Source organism: Balaenoptera physalus (genome assembly GCF_965194825.1).
Source record: "Balaenoptera physalus genome assembly, chromosome: 8".
Classification (NCBI taxonomy): Eukaryota; Metazoa; Chordata; class Mammalia; order Artiodactyla; family Balaenopteridae; genus Balaenoptera; species Balaenoptera physalus.
Window position 1 is genome coordinate 67,846,293 of NC_138887.1, and position 24,753 is coordinate 67,871,045.

Below are 24,753 nucleotides of genomic sequence, written 5' to 3' on the forward strand. Positions count from 1 at the left end.
TAACTAATGACTTTTATTTCTTCTTTTATAATCACTATACATTTTTTCTTTGCCTCATGACACTGGCTAAGATCTCCAGTACAGTGTTGAATAGAAGTGATGATAGAGGGCAACATTTTCTTGCTTCCAACATCAAAGGGAAGTTTTTACTGTTTCAGCACTAGGTACAACATTTATTGTAGATTTTTTATTGACACTGTTTAGCAGATTAAGGAAATTCTCATGTATTCCTAGTTTGCTAAAAGTTTTCTTTAAAGTTATGAAAAATGTTGCAATTTATAAAGTGCTTTGGAATCTATTGAAATGATAATATGGTTTTTATCTTTTAATATCTTAATGTGGTAAAATAAATTTTCTCATGTTAAAATCAAACCTTGTATTTCTGGGACAAAGGCAAATTAATCAAGAAATATTCATCTTCTTATATATGCTAGTTTTTTAAATATATAGAACAGTTTTATAATGTGTAGAATTTTTGCATTTTTGCCTTGAGTAAAATTGACCTGTAATTTTCTTATTCATACTGTCTTCCTTAGGTATTGATATCAAGGTTAGTCTCATAAAACATGTTGAAAACTGTTCCCTCTTTTTCTGTTCTCTTGGAGAGTTTATGAAATATTGAAATCATACCAGTTTAATAGAAAGTATTTAGGAGGGAGACTAAGGTGGCAGAGTAGGAGGACATGAAGCTCACCTTCCCCACAAACACATCAAAAATACACCTACATATGGACCAATTCTCACAGAAAACCAACTGAAAACTGGCAGAAGATCTCCTATACAATCAGAGCTGCAATAAAGATCTCCACATAACTGGGTAGGCCCAAAAAAAGAATGGGCATCCAGTGGAGACTGGTGCCCCTGGGACAGATCTGTAAGGAAGAAAAGGTCCACATGAGTGGACTCTCGCCCTGGGGAGCCCTCTTGCCTGCTGGGAAATCTGCTGAGACAGACAGAAGGGCTGGAGAAGCCTAGACTCTACTCACGAGGAGTGCCCGCATGCTGGTGTGCTAACAATCAGGGAGGAGAGAAACTTGCTCTGGTGGCTACCAACTTGCTGCATTTCCCAATCCAAAGAGGTGAATACCCTGGCCCCATTCACTCCACACCACAGGCTGGTGCGAGATCAGGGCAAAGATTCAGTCTAGCTACACAGAGACAGACTGAGGCACCTGAAATGTGATCTGGGCAGAACTGCAGAGACCATTGTCAGCACACACTTGAGGGCTGTGGGTCAAACTGGGAAGACATTGTCAGCTTGTGCACCAGATGGTGCCAAGAACATGCAGCAGCTAAGCACTTAATCTTGGGCAGACAGGTCCTGGGAGAAGACTGCCACAGAGGCAGTGCAGATCCCAGGAGGCAGCACAGCCACCTCAATTCCTGCAGCCACAACACCCTGACCCCAGCCCCAGGCTATTTCACACCACAGCCTTGCACTAGATTTGGGATGAACACAACAGAGAAAGGGATGCGATCTTGGGCTGCTTCTGAGTGGAAATGCAGATGCCTACACAGGCAGCACACAGGTCTGCTGTGACAACATGGGCCTCACTTGCTTCAGCAATCATCTCCTTTGGTGCAAGGCATGCACCCAAGGGCAACGGAGCCTGATCAAACCCAACCCTCAGGGCTTCTACTCCAAAAACTGGGGAGCAGATCCCACCCCCAGTAGGGCAGTGACAACCACAGAGCAAAGAGGAAGCCCCACTTCACATCCAGTACAGCTTCTAGACACTACAACATCAATCATAACCCCTTATCAAGGGGATAACAGCCAGCATACTCTGAGGAAAGACGTGGTTGTTACGTATACCAAAACCAATCCTTGCACCAAAAATATTGGAAACACACAGTCTTCACAGGGATGATCCCACATAAAAACACCCCTTCAAGACCACGGTAGATAACTGTTTCTCCTAAATTCATAGAGACATAGAAAGTTAAGTAAAATGAAAAAGCAGAGGAACTACTTTTAATCAAAAGAACAAGAGAAGTCCCCTGAAATAAAAAAACAATGGAACAGACCTCACTAGTCTACCAGACCCTGAGTTCAAAAAGGAGATAATAAGAATGCTAAAGTAATTAAGAAAGATTATTGATAAAAATGCAGATCACTGTAACAAGGAACTAGAAACTAGAAAGATGAATCAATCAAAATTAGACAATTCAATTGCCGAGATAAAAACTAACCTAGAAGCAATGAATAGCACTAAATGAAATGAAAGAACAAATAAGTGATCTGGAAGAGAGAATAATGGAAATCACACAGTCAGAACAGCAGACAGAAAGACAAATGAAAAAAAAATGATAGCAACATATGAAATCTATGGGATAAAATAAAGCATGCCCACTTACGCATAATAGGGGTTCCAGAAGGAAAAGAGACAAAAAGGGGGATCGAAAATGTATTTGGAGAAATTATGGCTGAAAAATTCCCAAACCTAAGGAAGGAAACAGATATTCAAGTACAGGAAACACAGAGGATCCCAAACAAGATGAACCCAAACAGATCCACAGCAAGACACATCATAATTAAAACGGCAAAAGTTAAAGAGAGGATTCTAAAGGCAGCAAAAGAAAACAAAGAGTAAGTTACAAGGGAATCCCCATAAGGCTGTCAACTGATTTCTCTGCAGAAACTTTGCAGGCCAGAAGGGAGTGGCATGATATATTCAAAGTCCTGAAAGGGAAAACCTGAAAACTAGAATACTCTATCCAGCAAGAATATCATTTAGCATAGAAGACAAGATAAAAAATTTCTCAGATAAGCTAAAACTAAAAGAATTCAGCAATACTAAACCTACCCTAAAAGAAATATTGAAGGGTCTTCTCTAAATAGAAAAGAAGCAAAAATCTATAGGAAATGGAAAACCATATAGGAAAGGCCAATATATAAAAGAATTGAAGATCACTTAAATAAGCCAGTACATAGTTCAAAAAAACAATCAAAAAATTTTCAAAAGAGATGATAACTATTACAATTAACAGCAAAAGGATAAGCATGAAGATGTGAAACAGGACATCAAAATTGCAAAATGTGGGGGAGAGGAGTATAAAAATGTAGGTCTTTTAGAATGTGTTTGAACTTGTATGACTATCAGTTTAAAGCAAGTAGATATAGTCATGGGTCAACATACTTGAAAACTAGAGTAACCACAAATCAAAAACATACAACAGATTCACAAAAAGCAAAAAGAAAGGAATTCAAGCATACTGAAAAAGAAAATCATCAAACCACAAAAGGAAAAACAAAAAGAAGAAATGAACAAAGAAGAACTACAAAAACAACTGGAAAACAAGGTTTAAAATGGCAATAAGTACATACCTATCAATAGTTACTTTAAGTGTCAATGAACTAAATGATCCAATCAAATGACATACAGTAGCAGACTGGATTAAGAAAACCAAGAATCTACAATATGCTGCCAACAAGAGACTCAATTTAGGGCGAAAGACACACACAGAATGAAGGTGAGGGGATGGAAAAATATATTTCATGCAAATGGAAATGACAAGAAAGCAGAGGTAGCAATACTCAAATTAGACAAAATAGACTTTAAACCAAAGGCCATAAAGACAAATAAGGACATTATATAAAGATAAAGGGATCAATACAACAAGAGTATATTACATTCATTAACATATATGCACCCAATATAGGAGCACCTAAATATCTAAAACAAATACTATCAGACATAAAGGGAGAAACTGACAGCACTACATTAATAGTAGAAAACTTTAACACCCCACTGACATTAATGGACAGATCATCCAGAAAAAAAAATCAATAAGGCAACAGAGGTCCTAAATGACACAATAGACCAGTTGGACTTAATTGCTATCTACAGGACACTACATACAAAACAAACAAACAAACAAACAACAGAATACCATTCTTTTCTTTTTTCTTTTTTTATATTTATTTATTTTATTTATTATTTTTTTGCCTGCATCAGGTCTTAGTTGCCAGAAAACCATTCTTTTCAAGTGCACATGGAACCTTCTCTAGAATGGACCACCTGCTAGGTCACAAAACAAGCCTCAACAAATTTAAGAGGATAGAAATTATTTCAAGCATCTTTTCTGACCACAACCGTATGAAACTAGAAATCAACCACAGAAAGAAAAACAAGAAAAGAAGGAACACATGGAAACTAAACAACATGCTGCTAAAAAAAACGAGTCAACGATGAAATCAAAGAATAAATTGGAAAATACCTCAAGACAGACGAAAATGAAAATACAACCTTACAAAATCTCTGAGATGCAGCAAAAGCAGTTCTAAGAGGGGAGTTCATAGTGATACAAACCTTCCTCAAGAAATAAGAAAAATCTCAAATAAACACTTAACCTATCACCTAAAAGAATTAGAAAAAGAAGAAAAAACAAAACCCAAATTCAGAAGGAGAAAGGGAATAATAAAGATCACAGAGGAAATAAATACAATAGAGATTAAAAGAAACAACAGAAAAGATCAATAAAACCTAGACCTGTTTTTTTGAAAAGATAAACAAAATTGACAAACCTCAAGCCAGGCTTACCAAGAAGAAAAGAGAGAGGACCCAAATTAACAAAATAAGAAATGAAAGAGAAGAAATAACAACTGAAACTACAGAAATACCAAAAAAAATCATAATACCATGAACAGTTATATGCTAGGACAACCTAGAAGAAATGGACAAGTTTCTAGAAACATACAGCTTGCCAAAACTGGCTCAAGAAGAAACAGATAATTTGAACAGAGCAATCACTAGAAGTGAAACAGAATCTTTAATGAAATTCCCTGCAAACAAAAGTCCAGGACTGGACAGCTTCACTGGGGAATTCTACCACACATACAAAGAAGAACTTATACCGATCCTTCTCAAACTATTCCAAAAAATTGAAGAGGAGGGAACATTCCCAAATTCATTCCATGAAGTCACTATCACCCCTATAACAAAACTAGACAAAGACACTACAAAAAATGAAAATTATAGGTCAATATATTTGATAAGTATAGATGCAAAAATCATCAACAAAATATTGGCAAACTGAATCCAACAATACATAAAAAGGATCATACACCATGATCAAGTTGGATTCATACCAGGGTCGCAAGGATGGTTCAACATATGTAAATCAATCAATGTGCTACACCATATCAACAAAAGAAAAAACAAAAACCACACGATCATCTCAATAGATGCAGAAAAAGCATTTGACAAAATTCAATATCCATTCATGAATAAAAACTCTTACCAAAGTGGGTATAGAGGGGACATATCTCAACATAATAAAAACAATATATGACAAACCTACAGTCAACATTATATTCAGCAATGAAAAGCTGAAAGCCTTCACACTAAATTCAGAAACTAGATAAGGACCCCCCAATATCACCACTTCTATTTAACATAGTATTGGAAGAACTAGCCCCAGGAATTAGGTACGAAAAAGAAATAAAAGGTATATGAACTGGAAAGGAAGAGGTAAAACTGTCACTATTTGCAGATGACATGATACTCTATATAGAGAACCCTAAAATCTCCAAACAAAAACTATTAGAACTAATCCATGAATTCAGCAAGGGAGCAGGATACAAGATTAATATACATAAATCCGTTGCATTTCTTTACACTAACAATGAAATACCAAAAAGAGAAAGTAAAAAAACAATCCTGTTTAAAATCGATTAAAAAAATTACCTAGGAATAAACTCAACCAAGGAGGTTAAAGACCTATACACTGAAAACCATAAGACATTGATAAAAGAAATTGAAGATAAGTCAAAGAAATGGAAGGATATCCCATGCTGTTGGATTGGAAAAATTAATATTGTTAATATGGCCATAATACCCAAAGCAATCTAGATTCAATGTGATCCCTATCAAAATACGCATGACATTTTTCAAAGAACTAGAACAAATAATCCAAAATTTTATATGCAACCACAAAAGACCTAGAATTGCCAGAGCAATCCTGAGAAAAAAGAACAAAGCTGGAGGCATAACCCTTCCAGACTTCAGACTATACTACAAAGATACAGTAATCAAAACAGCATGGTAGTGGCACAAAAACAGACATATGGATCAATGGAACAGAATTGAGAGCCCAAAAAGAAACCCACACACCTATAGTCCATTAATCTACTACAAAGGAGATAAGAATATACCAAGGAGAAAAGGCTCTTTAACAAGTGGTGTTGGGAAAGCTGGACAGCTACATGTAAATCAATGAAATTAGAACACTCCCTCATACCATATACAAAAATAAACTCAAAATGGTTTAAAGACCTAAATATAAGACATGACACCCTAAAACTCCTAGAAGAGAACATAGGCAAGACATCCTGACATAAATTATAGCAATATTTTCTTAGATCAATCTCCCAAGGCAAAAGAAATAAAAGCAAAAATAAACAAATGGGACCTAATCAAACTAAAAAGCTTTTGCAAAGCATAGGAAACCATCAGCAAAATGAAAAGACAACCTACAGAATGGGAGAAAAATATTTGAGAATGATGTAATGGACAAGGGGTTAATATCCAAAATATACAAACAGTTCATATAACTCAACATTGAAAAAATAAATAAAAACAAACAACCCAATCAAAAATTCAGCAGAAGACCTAAATAGACATTTACCCATAGAAGACATACAGGTGCATGGAAAGATGCTCTAATTATTAGAGAAATGCAAGTCAAAACCATGATGAGGTAGCACCTCATACCAGTCAGAATGGCTATCATCAAAAAGTTTACAAATCATAAATGCTGGAGAGGATATGGAGAAAAGGGAACCCCTCTACATTGTTGGTGGGAATGTAAATTGGTGCAGCCACTATGGAAAACAGTATAGAGGTGCCTTAAAAAACTGAAAATAGAGCTACCATATGATCCAGCAATTCCATTCCTGGGTATATACCTGGAAAAGACAAAAACTCTAATTCAAAAAGATACACACACCCCAGTGTTCACAGCAGCACTATTTACAATAGCCAAGATATGGAAACATCCCAAATGCCCATCAATAGATGATTGGCGTAAGAAGATGTGATATATATACACAATGGAGTATCACTCAGCCATAAAAATGAATGAAATATTGCCATTTGCAGCAACATCGTTGGACCTAGAAAATATTATGCTTAATGAAGCAAGTCAGATAAAGACAAATATTATATGGTATCACTTATATGTGGAATCTGAAAAAATAATACAAATGAATATGTATACAAAACAGAAATAGACTCACAGACATCAAAAACAAACTTATGGTTACCAAAGGGGAAAGGTGGGGAGAGGGATAAATTAGGAGTTTGGGATTAACAGATACAAAGTACTATACATAAAACAGATAAGCAACATGGATTTACTGTATCACACAGGGAACTATATTCAATATCTTGTAATAACCTATAATGGAAAATAATCTGAAAAATATAACTGAATCACTTTGCTGTAACCTGAAACTAACACAATATTGTAAATCAACTGTATTTCAATAAATAATAATAATAAAAAGAAGAAGGAGCAGTAAATATAGGGAGTTGAGTAGACAAGTATTGGAGAACTGAAAAGGTAGAGGGGGAACTGCAGTAACATAGAGATAATAAATACAGGAAGTAGCTACCACCCCTAGGGATGACGGAACGAAGGGAAGAGGTTGGGTTATTAAAAACCACAAACTTGGAGGAGGGACCTACAGAGATGGGATCCAGACCTCTGAAGAAGGGTGCTGCCTAGCTGTGCAGGTTCCTCAAGAGTCAAACAAAAGACTTAAAGTCAGGCGTTAGTCCTTGAAAAGGTTGTTTTACTTCTACTTTTTATAGAAAGCATCCCCTTCTTTAAGGCATTTTACTTCCACCTACTGGAGAACTGTCATAACGCACTGAATTTGTTGGGACAAGATGCTTCAATACCATAAGTAAACCTACAATATCCACAATGAGAATGGTACTCTCTGCATGTGGCACAGGGGGGCCACTGGCTATCCCCTGTCTTCCAAAAATTTGCTGAGTTATTTCATTCTCTTATGTATCCTTTCTCATTTTCTTTGATCTTTTTTATTCCTTTCTATAATTTTAATGTGGTATCAAGAGTATCGTGATAAATGCATGCAATCAATAAACTATCTTTAGTCAGCAATTATATACAAGTTAATTAGTTATACATGTATTTTAATAATTAGTAAATTACTTATTATAGAATAAAGTTGTATTAAAATTCATTTGTAATTTTAACATATTTATTATATCTCTTCACATCATTTGTTTTGTAGGTTCAAAGGAAACAATTAAACATGAAAATTATAATTGAATTGCAATCTTGTATTGGTATAAAACATATCAGCAAATAAGATGTCTGAAAAGAAGGGTACTTCAGAAGAGCTAGAGGATCTTCCTAGTCAATTTAGGAAAGAATCTAGATCACGGTTAGTGGAGGAATCTGGAGTTATTAAAGAAACATCAAACTCTCTAAAGGAAGCTTCTGATGGGACCACTTCCAACCAAATTTGTAAAGCGCGTCCTAGAAAAAATACATTAGGTATATGTGATGATACATCAACATCCTCCTCTGGAAGTAAATCTAAGAGAAATGAAGAACAAAGGAAAACTCTTCAGTTTTCTGAAACAATCGCTACATATGACAGCTTGCAGTCAAAAAGTGAAATTTCACAAAGTTCATCATTATCAGTTACTAAGATGAGTGCTGAATATCAGGCTTTCGTTGACTCCCTAACTCATGAAACATTAGAAAAAATTAGTCCACAACTCTCTGAAGAAAATCAGAAAGGACTTGGCTTAGGATCAGATAACTTTACAGTTAACCTCAAAGCCAAGGGTTTACAGGAATTCCCTAAGGACATTTTAAAAATCAAATATGTAAAATATCTCTATTTAGATGAGAATGAAATCAAAAGTTTTAAAGGGGCCGACTCCAGTGATCTGCTAGGACTTGAAATTCTATCCATGCAAGAAAATGGGTTATCATCACTTCCATCTGAAATTCAGTTACTTCATAATTTAAAGCTATTAAATGTCAGTCACAACCAAATATCACATATCCCTAAAGAAATATCACAGCTTGGGACTATCAGGCAACTGTTTTTAAATAACAACTGCATTGAGGATTTTCCTTCTGGCTTGGAAAGTCTTGGAAACTTAGAAATTTTAAATTTGGCTAAAAATAAGTTAAGACATATACCAGATACTCTGTCTAGTTTGAAAAACTTGAGAGCTCTCAATCTGGAATATAATCAGTTAACAGTATTTCCTAAAGCTCTGTGCTTCCTTCCAAAGTTAATTTTACTAAACCTTTCTGGAAACCTGATAAACAGTTTGCCAAAAGAAATTAAGGAACTTAAAAATTTAGAAATACTTTTGCTTGATCACAATAAACTTACCTTTTTGGCCGTGGAAATTTTTCAGTTGCTCAAAATGAAAGAACTCCAATTGACAGACAATAAATTGGAAGTTATTTCACACAAAATTGAGAATTTTAGGGAACTTAGGATTCTAATACTTGATAAAAATTTATTGAAAGACATACCAGAGAAAATTTCCCACTGCGTAATGTTGGAATGCCTTAGTCTTAGTGATAATAAGTTAACAGAACTTCCTAAGAACATCCATAAGCTTAAAAATTTAAGAAAACTCCATATAAACAGAAATAATATAGTGAAAATACCTGAATATATTTCACATCTTAATAATATGTTCAGCCTAGAATTTTCAGGAAATTTAATCGCAGACTTTCCTATTGAAATAAAAAACTGTAGAAAAATAACTAAAGTTGAATTGAGCTATAATAGAATAATGTATTTTCCACTAGGTTTGTGTGCTTTAGATTCTCTTTATTATTTGGGTTTTAATGGAAATTATATTTCAGAAATACCTGTAGATATATCTTTCAGTAAACAACTGCTTCATTTAGAACTGAATGAAAACAAACTCCTAATATTTTCTGAGCACTTATGTTCTCTTATTAATCTTGAATACCTTGATCTTGGTAAAAACAAAATAAGGAAAATTCAACCATCTATTTCCAATATGGTATCGCTCCGTGTTCTTATTTTATGCTGTAATAAGTTGGAAACTTTCCCCATAGAAGTGTGTACTTTAGAAAATTTGCAAGTACTTGATTTTTCAGAAAACCAAATACAGACTATTCCTTCAGAGATCTGTAACTTAAAAGGAATCCAGAAATTAAACATCTCAAGCAATCAATTTATATATTTTCCTACTGAACTTTGCCAACTTCAATCACTGGAAGAGCTGAATATAAGCCAGATAAATGGGAGAAAGGTAAGAGACGGATATTTAGGACTTTGTGGGGGAAGGCATGACTGAAGGGGATCAGAATCTAAGCTGTAGTGTCCGTGTGTGTGTGTGTGTGTGTGTGTGTGTGTGTTTAATTTAGTTGGAATACTTTATTTTGTAAAGGATAGGTTTTTTTTTTAAACCTCAAATACGGCTTACAAATAAACTTTTCAACACAAGAGTTTTATAGGAAAATATTTCATTAAAATGAAATCCCAAGTAATTAAAGCTGACAATTTTATAGACTTATTTTTATTTCAGTTTAACTGTGAAAGGAGTTTTAAAGTTATGGATGTAATATAAACACATTACTGAAAATTTGGGAAATTGAGAAAAAGAAGTAAAAAAATTCCACAAGCATACCATCATAATATAACTACTGGTCATATGTTGATACAACTTACTTTCACTCTTGCTTTTTCTTATGTATATGATTTTATAAGCAATTATAAAAATACTGTACACTCAGTTTTAAAGTCTTTTATTTTCACTTAACATGTAAGAATTTACCCATGACATAACATAATCGTCCCAATAATTGTTATAACCAATACGTGATTTATGTAACTAAACCTCTGTTGCTAAGCATTTAGTGATGCTGTAATTGTTCATCATCATAAATAATGCTGTGATGAATTTCTTCATAAATATAGCATTTTTCATATTTTACTATTTCCCTAGGGAATTCTCCCTAAAGAATTGCTAGATCAATGGGTATAAATGTTCTTATAGCATTTCATTTTACTCAACGCTGACTGAATTTTATGGAAATATTTTTTTAAAAACCATTACTGATTTATATATTAAGATCTCAGTAAACGAGTGAAAAGGACACAGCTATTATCTAGCAATCTTTAACTTGACCATCACAGTCAAATTAAAGTACCTTGATAGAGACTGGACTATTACGTAGAGCAAGATTTCCCAGAGTCTGTTCCTAAAACACTAGTCCCATGAGCTTCGAGAGGCACTGCGTTCCTCTCTTAGAGAATCACAATGGATTCAGTATATTAAAAGCTCTGAAGGGTCCTGCACTAAAGAAACCATTTTGTCTCTATTTAACCCACATTTCCCAAAGTTGAAAGTTAAAAAGTTGACCTTTTTAAACCTACTACCTGCTATATAATACATATTCCAGAGAGGCTACTCCAGAAAATACTTGCTTAAGTAGATGGAATGAATAATGATACATGTTGTGTTTTAAACGTTGCTCTTGTACTAAAAGACATGTTTTAGTTCTGCATTATAATCATCAATGAATTCCTTGGCTGATTCATAATCCTCTCACTTTCTCCTCCTGTATCTTACTGTGGAAGTCTGCAAGGTTGTGTCTTTAATTTTCTCTTTTCTATTAACTCCTTCCTAGACTTTGGCATGCACATGACTCTCAAATCTACATAACTGGAGCTAATCTCTCCCAGTGCTGTAGTCCCACAGATTCCCTGGAAATTCCCTGTTCTTCTATTCTTCTATTGCCTCAAAGTCAATATAACTTCAAAATCAAGCTCATCTTTCTTTCTAATGCAACTCCTTTAAAAACGTCTCTATTTTTGTTTGTGATGCCACTTTCTTCAGACCTGCCAATCTAGAAATTATGGAACCATCACCAGTTATACCGAATCTTACACCAAAACTATTTCATTGTTCCTCTGAAAAAGCTCTTGGATCATCTCTCTCATTTTCCAATGTCAGTGTCTCATCATTCCATTGTCTCATCATTTACTTCATGCCTAGACTACTCCAGGAACCTCTTGCTGTTCTCTTTGATTCAGTTTCCTTCCTTTTCTTAGGACCTGTCAAAACTATCAGACTTCATTTCACAGGACCATTCTAAGGAATCCAGATTCCTTGGATGGGTGGGTGTTGCCAAAGACACCATTCCATGTCATTAAAACATCATTTTGAAGGTCACCAGATGAGAAAAATGATTTATCAGAACTCCTTTCAAAAGGAATATTCTCTATCATTGGAAAGATTACTTTGATAACCCTCTTGGGGTGGAGGTAATATGCTCAAAAGATTAATTTATATAACAGCATATATTCACTAAACAGTCATCTGAAGAAGATGAGTCAGGTTAATCACAGGGCTTTTATTTTGCTGAGTGAAGGATGCCCAAGAGGAGTCTCCCTTCCATGGTAGCTCTATCATCACACAGTTCTCAGGCACTTCCTCTAATAAATGTTGAGCAAGTAATTCAAGAATATTTGTTTGAAGGAATGCCAAATTATAGAACTAGCTATCTGTCTTGATCTGACTCCTACCCCGTAGGCCCGGGTTTCAAGCCTTGCCGGAGGCTGGTTCCATGTTCCCTCTCTAAATATATCTCCCTCTGCTTCCTATCACCTCTCTTTACTGCTCAGCTTCTCACTGGCCATTTTTATGCATGATACTTGTCTTGCCTGCAGTGTCCTGTAACTTCTATACAATCCTATTCTTTCTTAAAAGGCCGTTTGAGTCCCACCTGCTACATGAAGTTTTCTTTTAGTTCTCTCATTTGTACTGATACACATTCCCTAAACTTCTCTCTCTATATATTATTGTAAACTTTATTTTAGCACTGAATTACTTATTAATGCTGATTTCTGATTGTTTCATATGTGTGTATTTTGTTCCTTGAACTAAATTTTAATCTCCTTGAAGTTAGGGATTGTCTATTATGCTTCTTTTATATATAGAAGAACACTGAGCACAATATCCAGTATTCACCTTGTTGTTTGATTATTTCTGAGGGGCCCATATATTCAAAACTCTTTTGTTCACTCATAGAACTTCCTTTATTCCAAAAGCCACTTGTGATGGCCTTAGTTTTTCTGATGATGCATATTTTTTCCTTGCCTTAGCAGAGTATCTTAATTCCTGTTACTTTGCAATACTTTTCGTACTAGGAATTTTCATTTGAGGCTATATTGCCAAACTGTGTGCGTCCATTATAAAGAAATTTACTGAGCACTTACTCAAAATGCATCATGATTGGGAGCATGTATACAAAAAGTATAAAACATGTATCATGTCATTTAAAAATCCAAGAAGAACACACAAGGGACTAATAAAAAGTAATGTTAATGAGAGTAAGAGTAAAGGCATCAAATATGGAAGAGAATAGTTTAGAAAGACTTCAGGGCAGAGAAGAAATCAAAGCAGGGTAAGCTTTAGGGACGGAAGAAAGGGATAAGGTGGCAACGAACACTGAGTGTTGGGAGAGTGAGGAAAGTGGTTAGCAAGCCACAGGGTTGAATTGGTAGCACTGGTCAGACTGGAGAAATACCTGCATGCTACACAATTTGTTGTGGGTTTTATTAAGGAAGGGAATCACAAAGACTTTGTGACATAATGAAAATATATCCTTTTTAGGACAAAAAACTCTCCTTCCATTTTATTTTAGAAGAAGTTTTAGTCACAGAAATATTTATTAAAAATATAATTGTTTAATCTTTGTTACAGTTAACAAGACTTCCGGAAGAGCTGTCTAATATGACTCAACTTAAAGGACTTGATATCTCAAATAATGCAATCAGAGAGATGCCAAGAAATATAGGGGAACTGAGAGGTTTGGTTAGTTTAAATGCATACAACAATCAAATAAGATATCTGCCACCATCTTTTCTATCTTTAAATGCTCTCCAGCAACTAAACTTGAGTGGTGAGTGTCAAGCATAACCAATAAGCATAATAAATTAAGTTGAGTTTTGGTTTGTAGGTTGCAAATTTTGCTGACAAGACAGAATGGCAAACAGTCAACATCATGTATTAAGTGCCCATAGGAAGGAAATGGCTAGTGCAGGTACAGAAAATGAGAGCAAAGCATAAGGTCCAGTTCCTTCCCTAAAAGAGGTTATAATCCAGCTGGGGAACCTGCACACATTTTCATTTCTTTTCTGTCTTCTCTGCCTATACCCAGTCATTCATTATTTCTTCCCTTTGTGAACCTGGCCTCATCTCTCTCTCTTCACACACCTACCTACACAACCTTAGGTCAGCATTGTCTCTATTTTCCTTCTCTGCTGGCTCCCCGATCCCACTCCTACACCCTACAATACTCTAATACCTTACACTCTTTTACAAAGTAAATCAGTTCAATAACAACAACAAAAAAAGTAAATCACTCACTCTAAAAATATCAGAATTCCCAAAGCTAGACAAGTATTTTTCTTAATAATTTTTATTATGAAATATTTCAAACTTACAGAAAAATAATAAACACCTATGTACTTACTCTCAGGTATAAGGAACGCTAACATTTTGTGATATTTACTTGAGATATTTTTGATTAAGAAATAAAACAGAATTGAAACTTCTTTTGTACTTCTCCCCAAACTAGAAGTAACCACTGTACTGAAGTTGATGTATATCTTTTTTCTATCCATGTTTTTATACATATATATATCCATAACAAAGTAACATTATTTTGAGTTTTAAATTTTATTATATCTTATCATACTATATGGTATGTAATTTACCATTCTGTAACTTGCTTTTTCATTTGTCATATTTCTAAAATTAATCCATGTTAATGTATACATAGACCTATTTCATTCATTTTAAATGTATGTATAATATGTATAATATTCAATTATATGGTTAAACAACAATTAATCCATTATCCTGTTGAAAGACAATTAGGTTGTTTCCAATTTGTTTGCTACTACAAATATCCCTGTACATGTTCCTAGTATACATCTGCTTGAGTTTTTCGAAGTGCATATAGCTATAAGTAGAATCACTGGATCAGAGGTTATGTACATCTTCAACTTTACCAGATTTGAGGAAATTTACGCCCATAGTGGTTGTACCAGCTAATCTCATAAACAGCTGGGTTTCTAAAATTATATCTTTCAGTTGAAAGTAGCACTTATAACCAGAGCCCTGCACCTTCTTAAATTTAGAGGATTTCTAGATTACAAACTCATCTTTTGGGTGCACTAGTACCAGTAGTACAGTAAAACCTACAGTAAATGTATCAATACTTAGATATAATGCAACTGGCATTTGTTTCCTGAATCCCCAGAACTCCTAGTAAGCTGGCTATGTAGGTATACATCCGTTTGCAATAACTTGCAATAAGTTACAATAACTCAGCCCTGCAATTTAAGTTTTTGGTCCCACTTTTGTATTTTGGCAAAGTTTCACTGTTTTTTAGGGAGGTTATCTATTTTGTCCAAGTGTAGGACATGCTTCACTCAGCTACTATTTGTGCATGAAAAAAACAAAGGCTGACCAGAGTCTTCTGGCCCACTGGAGAACACAACTACCAATAGAAAGCATAGTTCTCTTGAGGCTCTCTAGTACAAGAATCAAGACAAAATAGGAAGATCATAGACTTTTCTGCAAGCTTAGCCAGTTCTCTGTTAGTCCCTATCAGAATTAGAAAAGTGTATCAGTCAGGATCCAGTCAGGAGACAGAAACCACACCTTAGTTAATTACTAAGTAAAATCTTATTAACTGTTTAACTAAAAGGGTAAAGAGAGAATCCTAAGGTTATCACAAAAGTAGCAATGGCAGGAAGCAATAACCATCTTATGGCTGAGGGAATAAAGTGAAGAAGTTGGAATTATTAAAACTTAGAAGTTTGGAGGAGGGGTCACGCAGTGGTGAAACTCGGAAGTCTGAGGATGAAGTACTGCTTGCCTGGTGCTTGTTCCTCTGAGCTTGGGGGTGGTGAGTGTGTGTTTGTGTGGGGGGGGGCAGTGTGTGTGTGAGAGAGAGAGAGAGAGAGAAAGGAGCTAGTTCTGCGGGTGTTGGGAAAACTGCAAACTGCATTCAGCTGCTATGGGCAGGAACTGCTGCCGGTGGGGTAAAAGTGTTGCTGGTGTGACACCCAAGGAAAAACAATCAAGGAGCCCACAGAGATGGGTTTGGATCTAAGAGATAATCGCTACACAACTGGCATGCCCATAGTCTCCAGCTTTCCTTGCCAGATTTGAAGTTAGAATCCGTTTCCTCCATTCATGAAACGAAGCTAACAGGAATACCCACGTCATAGATTTGGTTTGTGGACTGAATGAGACTTTGAAAGCTGGTGGCAACTTCATTATTCAGACAAAAGACATTTATATACAGTCTTGAGAATTAGTCCCCTCTGTCACTAATGCTAGTGGATTTAGAAAGATAGATAACCACTTTGAACCTCAGTTTTTCCATCAGCAAGATAGGAAAGCTATAACTTCTGCTTGTTCATAGAATCGTGGAAATATAAGATAAAACTTATGAAAATATTTTGATAAATGTGAGACATTATACCAGTGAAAGGGATTTATAGATTAATTCCTTGCTTTCCTCAAAGCACAGACTTTGAAGTAGGACATTATTTAGAATTCTAACTCCATCATTCACATCAGCTAGATTATCCAGTTAGCTGGTATAATAATGTTCCCAGTACTCTATAATCTTTTATTTCTGTAGAATCAGTAGTAATGTTCCCATTTTCATTTCTGATTTTAGCAATTTGAGTCTTGCTTCTTTTTTCTTAGTCCATTGAGCTAAAGGTTTGTCAATTTTGTTGATCTTTTCAAAGAACCAACTTTTGGTTTTGTTGATTCTATTGTTTTTCTATTCTCTATTTCATTTATATCTGCTCTAATCTTTATTGTTTCCGCCTTCTGATAGTTTTGGATTAATTTGCTTATCTTTTTCTAGTTCATTTAGGTGTAAAGTTATTAATGTGAGATATTTCTTTTCAGCTATAAATTTCATCCGAAGCACTGCTTCTGTTGCATCCATAATTTTTGTTTATTGTGTTTTCATTTTCATTCATCTCTTTGTATTTTATAATTTCCTTTTTGATTCCATCTTTGACACATTGGTTGCTTAAAAGTATGCTGTTTAAATTTGTAACAGCAAATTTAAATTTGTAAATTTTCCAGTTTTCCTTCTATTATTTTTCATAGTTTCATTCCATTGTGGTCAAAGAAGATATACTGTATGACTTTTTTCAGTCAATTTTAATTTATTGAGACTTGTCTTGTGGCTTATTATATGGTCTATCATGGAGAATGTTCTATGTGCACTTGAGAAAAATGTGTATTCTGCTGTTGGAGTGTTCTGTGTATGTCTGTTAGGTTTAGTTGTTTTATAGTGTTGTTCAAGTCTCCTATTTCCTTACTGACCTTTTGTCTAAATGTTCTATCCATTATTGAAAGTGAGGTATTATAGCCTCCATCTATTATTGTAGAACCACTTGTTGCTCCCTTCAATTCTGTCAATATTTGTCTAATATGTTTTGGGGCTCTGCTGTTAGGTATGTATATACTTATAACTGTTATATCTTCTTAATGTAATGATCCTTTTAACAATATATACTGTCCTTTGTCCTTTATAACCGTTTTTTTTTTAAATTAATTAATTAATTTATTTATGGCTGTGTTGGGTCTTCGTTTCTGTGCGAGGGCTTTCTCCAGTTGTGGCAAGCGGGGACCACTCCTCATCGCGGTGCGCGGGCCTCTCACCGTCGTGGCCTCTCCTATTGCGGGGCACAGGCTCCAGATGCGCAGGCTCAGCAATTGTGGCTCACGGGCCCAGCCGCTCCGCGGCACGCGGGATCCTCCCAGACCAGGGCTCGAACCCGTGTCCCCTGCATTGGCAGGCAGACTCCCAACCACTGCGCCAACAGGGAAGCCCTATAACAGTTTTTGACTTAAAGTCTATGTTATCTGATATTAGTAAAACCACCCCAACTCTTTGGTTAGTATTTGCATGGATATCTTCTTCTGTCCTTCAATACCTAGAGCCATAAAAGAAAATACTACTTTCCCAGTCTTTGCAGCTTAGCTCTATGCTGGGGCACTTCAATGCTAAGTCAGGCCACCTATGACTCTGCCTTAGCCTTCTTCTCCTGATTGTGTGAAGCCCAAAAATCCACCACAGGTGCAAACCTAGGATTCTCTCAGTTCTCTTCTGTGCATGTGTTCAGTCCTGGATATGCTTACTGTACTCCATTTCCCCAGGATACACCATGGCCCTTCTGAGCCCTTATTCCCCCCAGAAACTTCCTCTTCAGCCTCCTCCTTCCTGGGCTTTTGGATCTGTTTGCTGCTTTCCCTGTCTGCTGTTCCTTGCCCCAGGTAGGCTCAGACATGTGTGTCTTTACATGTGACAACCACTTGCCACTCAGGAAGGCAGCTCCATCCTGAGTGGGGGGAGCAAAACAAAAGTCAGTCTCTGTGTCAGTCCCTCGGGGAATCAGCAGACAGGTCAAAATGCAAAACCTCAGTATTAAAAGAACAAGGTCCATGTTGGCTTTCTGGCACCAGCAAGCTGCACCAGGAGTGCAGGCTGCCCTCTCCACGGCTGTTGCTGCCATGCTGGGAAATGGAGGGTGGTATGGAGACGAGTGAAAAAGCCACAGTGCTCTTTTACCAAAATTCTGCTGCCTTTTTCTTCATTGAGCAGTATCCTAGTAACTGTAAAATTCTGGATTAAATTCCAGAATTCTGAAAAAGCTGATTCTATCAGCCCTTTCCAGCTTTTGATTGTTTCAAGTGGAGGGGCTGATTTTTTGAGAGGCCTACTCTGAATTTTCTGTGACATTCATTCTAGGTGTGTTTTTCATGTTTATTTATACTGCTTGGATTTTGCTGTTTCTGGTCTGTATATTCATGTATTTTACTACATTGGGGGACTTTTTTTAACCGTTATTCCTTCAAAATTTGTTTCTGCTTCATTTTCTCTCTCTACTCCAATTACCTTTACATATTGTCCTACAAATCCCTAAAGTGCTCTCTCTCTCTCCGTGTGTGTGTGTGTGTGTGTGTGTGTGTGTGTGTGTGTGTACACAGAGCTTTCAGCATCTCATATTGATCTGCCTTCAAGTTTACTGACTTGTCTATCATTTCTATTCTGTTAAATCTCTCCAATTAATTTCTAATTTCAGATACTGAATTTTTCAGTTCTAGCATTTCCATTTTTCCTTTTTTATAGTTTATATTTCTCCTCCAAGATTTCCTATTTTTTTCATTCATTATAAGAATATCTTTCTTTACATTCTTGAACATCATTGTATTGTCTGCTTTAAAATTCTTATATGTTAACTACAGCAGTTGAGTTGTTTCTTTCTCTTGGGAGTGAGCCACATTTTCTTTTTTCTCTGTTTTGGATCCTGAACCCTATAATCAATTCTATTTCTCTCCAATGTTGATATTTGTTTTTGTTGCTATTGTTGCTTCATCAGGCACTTAAGCTGCTGGACTAAAAATACAAACTCCTTCCCTGCAAATGGCAGCTCCTTAGATCTTAGTTCAGTACTTTTAGCCATTAGCTGTCATATCAGTTTTCTATTGGTATGTGACAAGTTTCCACAAAATTTCGCTTCTTAAATTAATAAAATATTTATTTCACACAGTTTCTGAGGGTCAGGAACCCAGGAGGTGTTTAGCTGACTTGTTCTATCTCAGAGTCTTGTATGAGATTGCAGCCAACCTGTTGGCTGGTGCTGCAGCCAGGCTTGATTAGGGCTGGTGGATTTGCTTCAAAGCTTATTTATGTGGCTACTGGCAGCAGGATTTAGTCCCTTTCCATATGAGCCTCTTTATGACATGGCAACTGGTTTTCCCCAGAGCTAGTGATATCAGGGAGTGAGAGAGAATGTACTTAAGTCAGAAGCAGCACACACTCCAAGAAGCAATGAGCAACTCTAGTACCCAGATCTTGGTTTCTAAATACCTTTCTTCACTAAAAGGAACCAGGTTCCTTTAATTTTGGCTAAAATAATATAACCATAAATATATAAATAGCACAAAGGCAAACTTTAGGCCAGTTCCTCTTGAAATGATTACAAATTCTTACTTTGTCAGTTATCACAGTTTTACTTTTTATGTCAGGTTTATGTTAGATTAAGGTGGTATTTTTTTTTTAAAGATCAAAAAAAATTTTTTTTTAAGATTTTTTTTTTTATGTGGACCATTTTAAAAGTCTTTATTGAATTTGTTACAATATTGCTTCTGTTTTATGTTTTGGTTTTTTGGCCACGAGTCATGTGGGATCTTAGCTCCCTGATCAGGGATCAAACCTGCACCCCCTGCATTGGAAGGTGAAGTTTTAACCACTGGACTGCCAGGGAAGTCCCACAGATTAAGGTGGTTTTGAAAAAATTATGTTTAGGGAAGTTGGAGCTTAATCTTCACTCCTTGAGGGTGGACCAGACTTCGTAACTCAGTTCTAAAGAATAGAGTATGGAAAGGAGAAAATCAAAACATTACATTGGAGAAACCTGGCAGACACTATTTTAGCCAAGGGATAACGTTTAACATGCTAGTGATGTCTTGTGGATGTCAGGTATCTCTGGTGTGATGAGAGCACTTCACCTCTGTGGTATTCTTTCCAAAAACCCATAACCCCAGTCTATTCATGAAAAAATATATCAGATAAACTCATATTAAGGAATATTCTACAAAATACCTAACTTGTACTACTCCAAACCATCAAGATCATGAAAAACAAGGACAGGCTGAGGAACTGTCACAGACCAGAAGACATAACTGTATGCAGTGTGCTATCCTGGAATGGATACTGGAACAGAAAAAGGACATTGATGGAAAATATAATGAAATCCAAAAATGTCCAAAGCTTATTTAATAGTAATGTGCCAATGTTAAAGTTTCTTCGATTTAAAAATGTAATACAATGGTACAGATGAAACGGTTTTCAGGGCAGAAGTTGAGACACAGATGTAGAGAACAAACGTATGGACACCAAGGGGGGAAAACTGCGGTGGGGTGGGGATGGTGGTGTGCTGAATTGGGCGATTGGGACTGACATGTATACAGTGATGTGTCTAAAATTGATGACTGAATAAAAAAAAATGTAATACAATAATGTGAGATGATAACATCAGGGAAAACTAAAACTAGATGAAGAGTATACAGGAACTCTATACAATTTCTGCAACTTTTCTGTAAATCTGAAATTATTGCAAACAAAGTTTATTTAAAAAATTACCTTCTCACTTACTCTGTAAAGTCCTTTCCTGCATTATAAGAGGAAAGCCTCCTTCTCATTTTGTCATCCTCTATGAGAAAAAGGAAACATTGCTCTGTTTCTATACTTTCTCCTTTTCATTCCTAGCAAGTGGACAACATAAGAACTTATGTTTTGCCAGCATTGTGAGGCTCCTCTGATACTTTGTCAGTGAGACACAGTAGATGCCCTTTACATAGTTGTTATTTGTCTCCATAGTTTTCTTTTACAGAAGGATATAATTCAATTATAATTTTTTTCTACTAGGAAATAATCTGACAGCTCTGCCTAGTGGTATCTACAACCTTTTTTCACTGAAGGAGATAAATTTTGATGATAACCCTTTGCTGAGACCTCCAATGGAAATCTGTAAAGGAAAACAATTGTATACTATTGCACGCTATCTACAGAGGGCAGATGAGAGAGATGGTAGGTGATGAGTGATTGGCTAGCTTACGAGTCATTTTCTGGCATCTATAAATTAACAAATAGTTTGCTTTAATCAGAGGCTTTCAATCTGGCAGAGACTTTCAAATATTTATCGTCTACCCTTTCCTGAAGGCTAGGAGTTAATTTTGGTAATTTTGATTATTTAATCTGGGTCTACACAATTTGAACCATTGAAAACAGGTAAATTTAAGTCACAGGTGAGCTGCTTCCCACCTACTGGCCTCAATGTACTTCAAGAGATTTTTCATCATGGTTGTGGCCAAACTCAGAGAATCTATATACAGATTTTTTCATCAGCTCTGATCACCATATGTAGTTGTTCTAAAAGTTGTATTTTGTCTTGAAGGAAGTTCATAGATCCTTTACATTGATGCCAGTCAGTTCTTGGCTCATTATGATCACCTGTCTGTAATCCTTGGGCATTCTTCATTCCTTCTGTTCTTAAGAGCGCCTTTGGTTGTTCCTGATTACTTCAGAGAGCGGGTCCATTTTCTTTAAATGTCCTTTCACCGGACCAGACGGAGACTGGTTTCTCCAAGCCTTTGGGATGGAAGTTTCACTATCCAGTTCTTTCCCTGGGTTTGGGTTCCCAACAACTAAGCTTTTTTCTGGGACTCTAACTTTGCCGCTCATTGTCAATCCTCAGAGTAGATTCAGATTTTGGTCCTACAATTTAATGCCGTATTTAAGTATTAAATCAATTTAATGATCCAGGTTTGGGGAAAGAGAATATATACAACTATCAGGACCCTGTCTATGTAATCAGGAGGCTTATATCATCATAATCTTATAATCTATTGAGATGGTCACTAAAAATGTACAGTCCTCTGTAAGCCACAATATGTATGGCTACCATTCAGAAGCTCTTGCAAGATGTGGGCCTCACGGATGGAAGGAACCTAAGCAATAAAAAGTCACTGTAGGTGTTTTCTCTAACTTGCTAGGCAAGTTGGTTCTGCTAATTATCATAAAAAAGGGGATATTTAATGGTAACTTTATTTTTATAAAACAAAGCTTTTAGGGGTTTCCAACGATCTATAAAGTATTCCTGTTAGGTAACAGTACTTTAGAGAAGGGCTGTAAAGTTACATGCTTGAACTTCCTTGTTAAAATTCTGTTACTCAAGTTCCTGAGGAAGGAAGATTCATGTGGTTCTAGCCTCTTTGGGGAAAGTTCAACGGGCAATGACAACAGATGAAAGTCAGCAAAAACAAGAGAATCCAAGCCATTTATCTCCTTTCTTTATTCCCACGGGGCCTTCATACTGCAGGCTTGGCACCCAGAGAAATTGGAAAGGAAGTCATCATAGGAGATGTTAATTCTGCAATTAACAAAGAACATGGGGTCTCTTCCTTAAAATTTCACTTAGGAGATTGGATTTCCAATTATATCATTAGCATATAATCTAGCCTGAGGGATTAATGGTATGGATAAAAATTTAAAAACAGAAAGCATAGAACATATTTGAGATGATTACAGAGGGACGGCAGATCACTGGTTCTTGAAAATTCTCAAATTACCTTGGTTAACAAAAAAATGGATCTAAAAAAAAATGGATCTAGTTCAAATTACCTAGAAGCTTTTTTATAAACTAAAAATACTCTACTTATATCTAAGCCAACATACATTAAATAAGTGATGTGAATATAAAATAAGCATATATATATACCATACTTATAGTAGATTTGAACTTGGTTTCTCAGGATGGTACCCAAAGAAGCATATTAAAAAGTCAGAATTGAAGGAAGGAGCTAAATTCATTTCAAATCCTGAAAGAATTAAAGGGTTTGATGATCACCTTGAAGTTGCTTATAATATCCTTTTTAATAGACATTTTATGTTAAATAGACATTTTACATTATTTATGTTTAGGGTTATTCAGATTTTAGAAGAAATGGAATAAATGGTTCAAATTTCAGTTTGTGTGTTAGAGCTGCACTTTAGTTTTCAATCTTATTTGATATGTACATCTTATAGCAGCACAGAAGTAAAAAACCTAGCTATAATATTAACTCAGAATAGAGTATGTTTTTCAAAAGAGATGACCTAAATTTTCTTTTATGTTCAAATGTAGAGAAAATCTTAGCGAAGATCTTCAAGATAATTGCCAACAATATTACTGAAACAAATTTTCAATTTTTGTGTCAAAAACTAAACCTGGCAATCACAGAAACTGATAAGTCTACAATGAGGTATGTATGAATGACAACATGTAGTATAAGCTTATTCTCATGTTCTGATTTATATCATATTGATATTACACGGTTTTGAAACCTTCATATTAACATGAACTCTAATTTGCTGTAAAAGACTGATTTTAGTTTATTATATATTTGAGATCCATATGGGTATAGTAGTTTTAGAGCAAGTACTCTGAGGATAGACTGCTTGGCTTTAAATCCCAAATAGTTTTGTGATCCTGGATAAGTCCCCTAACTTAGCTGTGCCTCAGTTTCTTTACTGGTAAAATGGATAGACTTATCTAAGAGAGCTGTCATGAGATCAAGTTATAAAGCATGTAGCATTGTAGCAGTAATGTACTGGTTTATAGTAAATAGTCCACAATTATTTTGAGGTCTTGAGTAAATCTCTCTTAGGATCAAATGTTAATTGAATTGTTGATTTTCTTCAAGGAAACAAGGGATGGCATGGGACTAACATTCACTTACTATGTATGTGCCAAACTCTGCGCTAAACTTTTATATAGACTATCTTCACCAATTAATTTAATCCTCACTTCACTCTGGTAAACTAGCTTGAAAACCTAGATATATAATACTGATGTAGTTTAAAACAATGTTCTTAATTGATAATTAAAATAATTATTATTTCAAAATTTTCAGCACTGTTTCATTAAGTGAGAGAGTCCGCCGAACACTTGATAAGTGGAAAATGGAAAATAACAACTTGTCAGTAACCACTGCTGCTCTAAGAGACCAACTAACTCGGGCACTAACTATGATAGGAGCATATGAAATTATGGACAAAATAACAGCTTTAAAACTTTTTACATGTGCAATTAAATTCTGAACAGTGTATCCAGAA

General features: G+C 35.6%; 1 protein-coding gene across 1 annotated transcript; it reads left to right on the forward strand.

Annotated features, from left to right (window-relative positions):
* The first annotated feature begins 453 nt into the window (after positions 1 to 453).
* Positions 454 to 24,741, forward strand: LRRD1 (leucine rich repeats and death domain containing 1). Its single transcript, XM_082472205.1, has 5 exons — positions 454 to 10,292; positions 13,752 to 13,950; positions 21,526 to 21,687; positions 23,783 to 23,900; positions 24,552 to 24,741. Exons 1-5 carry the CDS (start codon positions 8,346 to 8,348, stop codon positions 24,736 to 24,738), a joined length of 2,613 nt encoding a protein of 870 aa, XP_082328331.1. The 5' UTR covers positions 454 to 8,345; the 3' UTR covers positions 24,739 to 24,741.
* The last annotated feature ends 12 nt before the right edge of the window (positions 24,742 to 24,753 follow it).

What these genes read in the sequence shown, in the direction of transcription:
- LRRD1 (XM_082472205.1), top strand. Translation starts at nt 8,346, where the DNA reads ATGTCTGAAAAGAAGGGTACTTCAGAAGAGCTAGAGGATCTTCCTAGT. An exon ending in GCCAGATAAATGGGAGAAAG is followed by an intron (nt 10,293 to 13,751) that starts GTAAGAGACGGA and finishes TCTTTGTTACAG; the next exon opens with TTAACAAGACTTCCGGAAGA. An exon ending in GAGGGCAGATGAGAGAGATG is followed by an intron (nt 21,688 to 23,782) that starts GTAGGTGATGAG and finishes GTTCAAATGTAG; the next exon opens with AGAAAATCTTAGCGAAGATC.